General features: G+C 39.9%; 1 protein-coding gene across 1 annotated transcript; it reads right to left on the bottom strand.

Moving 5' to 3' along the window:
• Window positions 1-7,661: 7,661 nt before the first annotated feature.
• LOC112219432 (neuropeptide FF receptor 1-like) lies at window positions 7,662-10,329 on the bottom strand. Its single transcript, XM_024380666.1, has 3 exons — window positions 9,736-10,329; window positions 8,991-9,090; window positions 7,662-8,581 (listed from the first exon to the last, which is right to left on the bottom strand). The coding sequence occupies exons 1-3, from the start codon at window positions 10,157-10,159 to the stop codon at window positions 7,756-7,758; spliced, it is 1,350 nt and encodes a 449-aa protein (XP_024236434.1). The 5' UTR covers window positions 10,160-10,329; the 3' UTR covers window positions 7,662-7,755.
• Between the last annotated feature and the right edge of the window lie 883 nt (window positions 10,330-11,212).

Raw genomic sequence — 11,212 nt, 5'->3', positions numbered from 1 at the left:
TCAACAAAGTACTGACCAAAGGGTCTGAATACTTATGTAAATGTGATATTTCCGTTTTTTATTTTTAATACATTTGCAAAAATGTCTAAAAACCTGCTTTGCTTTGTCATTATGTGGTATTGTGTGTAGATTAATGAGGGAACTTTTTTAAAATCAATTTTAGAACAGGGCTGTAACGTACAAAATGTGGAAAAAGAGGTCTGAAAACTATCCGAATGCACTGTAGATTCATGCAAAAAAAATAGAAAATAGACTAGCTTTGTCCTATAGGAAATGATTTGAGACTACAATGGTTTTTATTTTAGAACCATATAAGATTAAGCATTGATTTGGGTATTTAAGCAGCTATTCAGTTAGATAGTGTTGAATTCAATTCCATATTTATACTCTGTAAAAGTAAGTAAATGCTAATACAAAAATCTACTTTCCATATTTCTAACCATGAGGAAAAACTAGTTTGGTTCTCAGTTTTAAGGCATATACGTGGAGTTAAATGGAGGACTGATATTTGTATTAGTTTCATTATAGCATCTGTGACAACATGGGAAGTGCCATTGAGGCTATCTCCACCTGAAAGTAGTACATTTTCTTCTTATTTTGTGTTTTATTAGTGTCAAGCTAATATTGCTGATTTACTGCCCCCTGAGGTGCTTGAGTCCTGGACCAAATCTTTTGTCATTCATTTATTGTGGCCATTAAATAGCAGTGATATAGCTTAAGGACATTAATGAACCTTTGGCAACCCAATATGAAGAAGAAGACAATGCTCTGATCATTGGCTGCTCGATCCCAACCCTTAGGAATCCACCCAGTTGATTCATTGAAAATGTTGGAAGCCCTCAATGTCAATGTCCATGCCTGCTAACACAGGTTGTATCCATCTAGATTCTTCTATCTATCTCTATGGGCATACACCATCTCCTAGACACCTGTTCCGGCAAATTGATTGGAGTATATCATTCAGAGAACACATTAATTGATGAACATGCTTTTAGGTTTAATTGCAGCTGTTCGGATCTTATGCTATTCTAGATAGACATGGATTTTGACTGCACTGGATATTCAATAAAGACAGGTCTCTTTTTCAAGGGAGCCCTGCATGAAAAGATTGTTTCATTTCTTTTAATTTCATTACGATCCCCATTAGCCATGATGCCATGATGGCAGCTAATCTTCCTTGGGGCTGACACATAATGAACAATACATTACAAACAAAAACAATTTACATTTACAATTTATATTTACAATTAAAAACAATGAACAAGGAGACATTACAGACAGTTAAAATACCTGAAAGGTAACTTTTAACATTCAATTAGCATATTCAGGGATCGGTATCTGTCAAGTGATATGGTCGATCACATTTTTTCTTGAATGTAAATGTACTTTTTGCTTGGGAAATGTGAGTTGGTAAGGAGTTCCATTCAGTGATGACTTGAGGAGATTTGTCCTTGCTATGGTTTGGTGATTATATCTATTACTGGTATACACTAATTGGACTGAGAAATTATGGGGTTTCTTGAACTGGATTTCTGAGAAAAATCTAAAGACCGGAGAGTAATTTACTTTTAACACAAAGCCATGGCCAAGGCAATGAGTAGTTAGTCTGACAGCTCTGTTTTGAGCTGGAGTTTTTGTAAGATTCTGTGTTGCTGCAGGTGATCATATGAATGGACACTAGTCTAGGTGTGACAGGACGAAAGATTTAATCACCTTACAAATGTGAGATATTAGTATATTTCTCGGGGGTTCACATATATACATTTCCCCATCTTAATAACAATGTGGTCAATATCAGACCAGCATAGCAATGCTTCCAATGTGTCACCCCACCTATTGACAAGTTTAATTGCGGGTCACCAGCAAGCATATTGCTAGGGCCAAACACAATATTTTTTTTATTTAACTAGGCAAGTCCGTTAAGAACAAATTCTTATTTACAATGAAGGCCTATCCCAGCCAAACCCTAAGGGGACAACGCTGGGCCAAATGTGCGGCGCCCAATGGGACTCCCAATCACAGCCGGTTGTGATACAGCCCAGGATAGAACCAGGACATGTAGTGACGCCTCTAGTGCTGAGATGCAGTGCCTTAGACCACTGCGCCACTCAGGAGCCCCAAATGTGGTGTTCTTAATTCATTGCTCAGTATGTGAGTTAGCTCATTATATGCTGATGCAGCACTATACATTGCAGAGTAATCAGTATACATAATCACACTTGCTTTTTCAATTATTGAAGGTAAATAATTTGTCAAAATTTAGTAGAGGAGTGGGCCTAGGGGCTGCCTTGGGGAACACCACATATACTGTCTGAGAAACTTCCATTAAATAAAACGTTTTGCCTTCTCCTGGATAGGCACAGTAGCTTTCCATCCAGGATAGAGCAGTTGATGTGAATCCATAACACTTGAGTTTACTTACCAACAGTTCATGATCAATTACAACAGAAGCAGCACTAAAGTCTAAACACTGGCCCCACTAAGATTCTGTCATCAATTTAGCCAATCGTCTGTCATTTGTACTAACCGTAAGTCACTCTGGATAAGAGTGTCTGCTAAATGACTAAACTGCAAATATTAAATGTCAATTTGCTCTAAGGCCATTCATGTAGAATTACCTTCTCTGTATACATGCTGAAAACCCTTACATGAGAACAAATACAATTTTCTCAATTATTTTACTCAATACAGGCAGTAATCTTATATAGGACTGCTATTAGGAACAGTGAAGGTCGATTTCTGGTCTTCAGGTAGAGGAATGACATTTGACTCTTTACAAATTCTGGCCACACCTCACACGTCAAGCACTTGACAAATTGGGGTAGATATATGGTTGGCTGTGACTCTAAGCGATTTGCTGACAAAATTATCTGTACTTGGTGACTTGTCTTCAGAATGAGACAACATCATCTTTTCAACCTCAAATTGTTCTGCTTGGTGAAATTCAAACATGCATTGCCTCTCCATCATGATACAATATTGTATAAGGGTATATGACAGTGAGCCATCAGTTGGACTCAACCTTTTCCAAATTGAGGCCGGTACGTCTGTGGACATTGAAATCACGACTTCTGTGGGCGTTGAAGTCAAGGCCAGGTCAGTGGGACCAAATTTCAACGTCTTTTCAACATACATGAAAGTCTGCGCCGGACGATGCTCGCTGGGTAAAAGCAGTTGTACCTAAGTCTTGGGTGACAGATGGAATTCCAACGTGGGAGTTTCTGCAAAATGGCTACTACAAAATGAAACATTTTGACCTACGCGATGTCAGAGAGGGCCAGTCCACCTTCCGATAGAGAATACAGTGATTAGTGCAAAGTCTGTCATGAATAAAACTCGGTGATTTAACAGCATTCATACATGGAAAAACATAGTCAAAAAATGCATGAAAGGGTATTTTGTTTTAAAGTGTCTATCCTATATCTGAGAGATGGAAAAAAGATCAGGAAATTATTATACTGTATATATTTTAACCCCTTTTGTTGGCACTAAACTATTTCCATATATACTTCCATGAATTTGTTTTACTGGTACCGGGCTACCTTCAGCCAAGTCTTGTGAGACTGTTGGGTGTCCTAGAGTAAAATATGTATAGTTGAAGTCAGAGGTTTACATACACTTAGGTTGGAGTCATTAAAACTAATTTTTCAACCACTCCACAAATGTTTTGTTAACAAACTGTAGTTTTGGCAAGTCGGTTAGGACATCTACTTCGTGCATGACACAAGTAATTTTTCCAAAAATTGATTACAGACAGATTATTTCACTTATAACTCACTGTATCACAATTCCAGTGGGTCAGAAGTGCACATACACTAAGTTGACTGTGCCTTTAAACAGCTTGGAAAATTCCAGAAAATGATGTCATGGCTTTAGAAGCTTCTGATAGGCTAATTGACATCATTTGAGTCAATTGGAGGTATACCTGTGGATGTATTTCAAGGCCTACCTTCAAACTCAGTGCCTCTTTGCTTGACATCATGGGAAAATCAAAAGAAAACAGCCAAGACTGCAGAAAAAAAATGGTAGACCTCCACAAGTTTGGTTCATCCTTGGGAGAAATTTCCAAACACATGGAGGTACCACGTTCATCTGTACAAACAATAGTACGCAAGTATAAACACCATGGGACTACGCAGCCGTCATACTGCTCAGGAAGGAGACACATTCTGTCTACTTGAGATGAACGTACTTGTGCGAAAAGTGCAAATCATTCCCAGAACAACAGCAAAGGATCTAGTGAAGATGCTTGAGGAAACAGGTACAAAAGTATCTATATCCACAGTAAAGAGAGTCCTATATCAACATTACCTGAAAGGTCGCCCAGCAAGGAAAAAGCCACTGCTCAAAAACCACCATAAAAAAGCCAGACTACGGTTTGCAACTGCACATGGGGACAAAGATCGTACTTTTTGGAGAAATGTCCTCTCGTCTGATGAAACAAAAATAGAACTGTTTGGCCATATTGACCATCGTTATGTTTGGAGGAATAAGGGGGGGGGACTTGCAAGCCGAAGAACACCATCCCAAATGTGAAGCACGGGGGTGGCAGCATCATGTTGTGGGGGTGCTTTGCTGCAGGAGGGACAGGTGCACTTCACAAAATAGATGGCATCATGAGGAAGGACAATTTTGTGGATATATTGAAGCAACATCTCAAGACATCCGTAAGGAAGTTATAGCTTGGTTGCAAATGGGTCTTCCAAATGGACAATGAAGTTGCAACAGAATGGCTTATGGACAACAAAGTCAAGGTATTGGAGTGGCCATCACAAAGCCCTGACCTCAATCCTATGGAACATTTGTGGGCAGAACTGAAAAAGCGTGTGTGAGCAAGGAGGACTAAAAGCCTGACTCAGTTACACCAGCTCTGTCAGGAGGAATGGGTCAAAATTCACCCAACTTATTGTGGGATGCTTGTGGAAGGCTACCCAAAACGTTTGACCCAAGTTAAACAATTTAAAGGCAATGCTACCAAATACTAATTGAGTGTATGAAAACTTCTGACACACTGGGAATGTGATGAAAGAAATAAAAGCTGAAATAAATCATTCTCTCTACTATTATTCTGACATTTCACATTCTTAAAATAAAGCAGTGATCTTAACTGACCTAAGACAAGGAATTTTTCCTAGGATTAAATGTCAGGAATTGTGAAAAACTGAGTTTAGCTGTATTTGGTTAAGGTGTATGTAAACTTCCGACTTCAACTGTATGTGTTCGTGAGATACATGTACGTGCTCGTGAGAGTCTCCCCATTCTAAAGACGGGTCATGTTAGTGTGTAGCCCAAACTGTTCAGACTCATGGTCTGACAAACATCACTGTAGCTTGGCCACCTTCCATTGGATTGAATATAAATAAATATTGTTTGTTTTTGTTATGGTAATAATATTTCCGCTAATTTGATTTCTGCGGGTGCGGGGACATCAACTCAAAGGGGTTAATGGATAGTGTGAAATTTTGGCAACTGCGCCCTTTTTTCAACTTACTCAGAGTTAGATGCCAGCATCAAGACTTCAAGTCATTGCGCAAGTTGGCAATGTCTCCAGGAACTACCTTAAATGTCTTTAAAACTGCAAGGAGCGACATCAAAATGGTATCCATTAGTTCATCTGGCTCTGGGTAAGTAGAAAAAGGGGCTTAATGGACACAATGTCGAAACAGCCCTATTAAAAGGAGGTTTGATTTAGCTTTTTTAGTCAATTACAGTACAGTTGCCTAAAATATTGCCAATCACCTTGTTTGCCTTGCTTTGGACCAGGCCTGATTTCTAAGCTGAAAAAAATTCAGATTGCTTTGGTGTGTATCAAGGATTTTATCTTGACTATGAGTCCTTTAAAAAGAGCATGTTTATCTGCCAGATAAAATAAATGACAAAATATTTTAAAAATAAATAAATAAGAAATGTTCCAGAGCTAACTCAGGGTCAGACGTACAGGAAACACTGGATGAATAAACAACATTTTAAAATATCAGACGAGGGTAAGGTTTTTGTAGTTGAGTATCTATAATACACACTATGGAGAGATGATCGTTAAGATCATAGGTAAAGACTCCACTAGACATGTTTTATGTTGGTTCTTTGTTAGAATTACAAATTAGAGAAGATTTTGTCAGAGTTTTCACATTAAGACGACTAGGTTTGGAATCTGTCTTGAGTTAAATTCAGCTTTGATTTAACTTTATGAAACGAGTAACATTCGCCAGAGTAGCCTGTTGTCTAGGCAGCCGAATGAGTAGAGCAGAGACTGTCCGTAAAGTAGAGAGTTCTGCACATTCTGACCTTTAGCTGTTGGGAAGAAGGGTTCAGAAAAGTTGGGTCCGCAGCCATTCCTGAGTTAAAATCAATACAGATACTCTTTAAATGATCAAAGTCTGGGGATAGCCAGTCAAGATTTTAATTCCCCAAACTGTCTATGAGGACAGAAAAGGGGTTATCAACTCAGATAAAGCACCAACTGCACCCAAATGGGAACCATTCAATGACTGACGTCTCATCATGTGTCTTCCTGTTAACCAGAAATACTCTAATCTGTTGTAATGTCATTTCACTGGCCCAGAGGACCAACTCACACAACCACATTTACATATAATGGCTTTGGGGGCTGTTTGATGTGTGTATATCCACACGTGTGTGTGTGTGTGTGTGTGTGTGTGTGTGTGTGTGTGTGTGTGTGTGTGTGTGTGTGTGTGTGTGTGTGTGTGTGTGTGTGTGTGTGTGTGTGTGTGTGTGTGTGTGTGTGTGTGTGTGTGTGTGCGTGTGAGAATGAGTGTCTGCATGCGTGCATGTGTTTGTGTGATCCTATTGATATTGATGGTATAAGGTTTCGATTGTATCTTATCGTCCTAAAGTCAATCAACAGGAGGTGTTACTCCAAAAGGGAAACCTCTAGCCCCTAACCCTAACCCTAACCCTGATATAAATGCAAACTGAGTGTGATGGAATCTGATGGTGTGCACTTGTCCATGGTGCATCTCCAGGGTAATCAGGACATGCTGGGAATGAATATGATATCCAGCATGGACATCTCATCAGCATACCAATTCCTCTGTGTAACCAGGGCAAAACTAATAGATTTGGCGCCCTCTAGCAGCCATTTTCTGTAATGAAAACTTCCCCCTTTCCCATATTTTCACTAGATGGCCATGCTGCACAGTCTTATGAATAAGGAATTAGCTATTTGGTCTTGAATGAGGGTTAGCGTTCGGCTTATGTTAGGGGTGTGGTTAAGGTTATGGTAAAGATGTTGTGATGAATACATCCCAAAAGTGTTGCATTAGATTTAGGGCTGGGACAATGATCATTTAATTGTGTAACCAACAGTTTACCCAATAGCATTTTTTTTTTACATTAAGTGGGTAATGTTGGTAATAATTTTACAAGCAGAATGGTGCATGTCAAGAGATTTTATAATTATTTTTGTTCCTGATGCTTTTTGTTTCTCTCAGATGTATTTCAGACACATCAAATTATACTTCCTTTTGAATTTTGCCATGTATAAATGTGGTATTCAATGTGTTTCTATAGGCTATTAGCAGTAAAGCCAAATTCAATGTTTTATTTTAAAAAATGTCATATATTTTTTATACATACAGGGGTCCTGCAATTCAAAATCAAATAGCTAAATGATCTATGGTATTACATCTTAAAACAATTATATGTGTTAGCTTAGTAGAACCCCGCCTGTAAACGTGACAATTTGCATGACAATCGTTGCCCAGAACTCCATGATCGTCATAGCCCTAATTACAGTCACTCCACCCAGGCACCAATCACCCTGTTGGGTGCAACATTCCTGTCATCCAGGACGATTCCATGGGTTACATGTGGGATAATCTTGGGAGTGGCCTTGGAGCAGTGGCCTTTCTTCCCACCAGACGACTCAGGGTTATCATTGAATACTCTGTTAGGAGGCGGGAAGTTGAAGCGTGTATTAACCACAACTGTTGTTATTGTTTGTGAACAGGGCCTGCAGGCCACTGCAGCCTGGAACCCCCTGCGGAAGTTCTCATTGAAGAAGCCATAGATGATGGGGTTAATCCCACTGTTAAAGAAGGCCAGCCAGTGGGCCACAGGGAACAGGTAGCTGCTGAGGAAGTCAATCTGCTGCGTGTCCAGATCCCTATAGTCAGTCAGCAGCATTAACGTCCACAGAGGTAGCCATGACACCATGAAGAGCACAGCCACCATGGTCAGCATCTTGATCACTTTAACACGGCGTTGGGAGCGGGCCCTTCGCACTTTTGCCAGCCTCACCTGCCTCAGGTTGATAGAGAGCTTGGCAGCGATGCAGCCATACATTATGCTGATGATGCCCAGGGGGGCCAGGTACACGTGCACAAAGATGACCATGGTGTAGACCCGACGCATCTCGGGTCGGGGCCAGTTCTCGAAGCAGACAAAGACAGGGTAGGTCTGGTTGTCCTGGAGCATGTAGGTGTCCTCCAGCTGGATGACAGTCAGGTTGGCGGCCGAGGGGCAGATGACAGCAAACGCCAGCACCCAGATGAAGAGGATGGTGAGGAGAGCAGTCACAGGCCTTATCCGATGTCTAAAGGGGTACACAATACCTGTGAACCTGAGAAAGGAGGGAGAGGTAGAGAAAGAAAGAGAGACATCACCCTTCAGATGGCACCAGCGGCATTGTGAATATTACTCACTGATTATTTGTGCAAAATTATTATCACAAAATGCAATATAGTCCCTGCATTAGTAAAGCAATTAAACATTTCTCTGTCAGCCATTACTAGATTCCCTCTTCTTTTCCAGTCCTTTACCATCATTGAGATGGTAATAGACCATTCTTTTGGTCATCCATTCTTTACCATCATTAAGGCTACCCAATAACAAAACGCTGAATATGATGAAAGAGGACCCTTTACAAATGTGTGGCTTGACACTTAAAGCAATGAAATTCACAAGAGCACAACCAGATGCGGGACAGGGCTAGTGTGGTGGTCTATCAGACTAGCCCACTGGGGTATTACCTGTCAACAGCTATGGCCACCAAAGTGAAGACTGATGCTGACACTGACATCCCCTGGACCAGGTTGCTCATGGTGCATGTAATCTGGCCAAATGGCCATCCTGAAAAGACAAACTTCATTACACAATCAGTAGCCTGGTTGCCAGTCTGTTTCTGCTCTCCCTCGCCGACTCATTAAAGAATTGTCATGCCAAACATGTTTGGCTTAAGACAGCAATGGAGTCAGCACGAGCAGATCTGGGACCAGGCTACATATACATAGCTAGCAGGGATTAAGAAGGACACTATTGACTTGTTGTTTCACTGTGTATTTTTAGGTTTTCTTAATGTTTTGTATACTCAGTGTAAATATATGTGAAGGGAGCAAAGGGGTGAAAAGGTGGGAAAACGCATACATGTAATAGATATTCACTTTTTAAATCATATCAACACCAAGTTGATATGTTGATAAGTTTTCACTCCACTCCACAGGGAAACCTTTGATAAATACAAAGAAAGTCCCATTTGAATCAAAATACAAGCACTATTCCAATATTATGCTCAATTCCTAAGAGGTTAAGAAAATGTTAAATCAAAGCAGACTGGGAATTTAGCTGGCTGGATTTAATGATGCAGACAAAAGGACTGCAGAACAGTTCTGAACACTCATTCCCAAAGCAACAAATGTATGCACCAGTAGTAACTATAATTTGTCACGACAAGCATCCCAATAATGAGTCCAGGCTATAACAAGCAAAACTCCCCACCTGATATCAGGCTGTCAATCAAAGTCGTTGGAACACAGAACACTCCAATGAGCAGGTCACTGATGGCCAAGTTGAGGATGAAGAGGTTAGTGACAGAGCGCATGTTGCGGTTCCGGAGGACCACCAGGGAGACCAGCACGTTCCCTCCGACACAGAGCAGGAGAACCACCACATAGCATAGGATGTAGCTGATGGCCATGCCGGTGGAATGCAGGTAATAAGGCATATAGGTGCGGTTGGCAGTGTACATAGCGACACTGTGCATGGTGCCGCTGTCCATAGCGACACTGTGCATGGTGCCGCTGTCCATAGCGACACTGTGCATGTTGCTGTTCACAGCAGTTTCATTCAGTGACGCAATCTCCATTTTCACAAGTCCCCTTCCAAGTGGAATCACATTAGAAAAATGAGGTATAGTGTACATTTTGCCATTAAAAACTTTGCAGATACAGACAGATTTTTTTTTAAGAAAATGAAAGAATAGAAAAGGAAAATGATCAGATCGGTGTTCAAATACTATTGAAGGTATTGGAAAGACATCTGGGAGTAAGTATTTAGATATTTTTTATTTGTAAAGACAAATAGTTGAATATTGGAATGTATTTAGAAATACTCAAATACACTGACTCAAATACACTCCCATGCATTTAACCCAGGTATTTGAAAATAGTATTTGAAATAAGTATTTGGTAGTCGGCTATTTATAGGAAATTATTTGAAAATCCTCAAAATCCTAACAAATAATCAAATACAGATGTATTTGAACACAGTTCGAAAATGATAAAGCCATACACAACAACATTCCCTCAAAAAAAATGTCATCATAACCATACTCATTCAGGAAAGTTTGACATTTAGACAAATCCCCTCCATCATGATTTATTGTTATTATATTTTACTATAACTTTATCAAATGGCACTTATGTTCTCACTGAAACAATTGCTTTACTGTATAAGCTCAGCGAGAATGGTGAGTGAAATTCATATGACTGAGAAGACCAAAGTTCCCATTTCATAGAAATCTGCAGGATGACTATTGTCAGAGAGGGACTTACCTTTGGAAGAGCTCCACAATAGTTATTTTGTTCGGTCTTGTCTGTGCAGCAGGTACGCTCTACTGTGCCTCGTAATGACTCTAGTCTGTCTCTAGACCCGCATCAGCATCCCTCATACTTTACAATGATTAGGCTACTGTACCACATGATAGTGCAACCAATAAATGCAGCCTATACTACAGGATGAAAAAATTATATTTATGTAAATTCATGCTTTCCATTTGGATTTATAGTAAGCCTACAGAACTATTTAAATGAAATTTGATGATCAGACTATAGTTCCTTGAAATAGCCTAATCTCTTTTCCCCACCACTATAAGACTGTTGCCTATTCATTATCTTGAATAATGACACAACAACAAGTGAATTAGACACTTCCAGATCTGTCTAGAAACATGTAAATGGAGTGTAAGCTACTGTAT

This window comes from Oncorhynchus tshawytscha, linkage group LG20 (assembly GCF_018296145.1).
Source record: "Oncorhynchus tshawytscha isolate Ot180627B linkage group LG20, Otsh_v2.0, whole genome shotgun sequence".
NCBI lineage: Eukaryota > Metazoa > Chordata > Actinopteri > Salmoniformes > Salmonidae > Oncorhynchus > Oncorhynchus tshawytscha.
The sequence above is the reverse complement of the archived record's forward strand: the minus strand, read 5'-3'. Positions and strand labels throughout refer to the sequence as shown.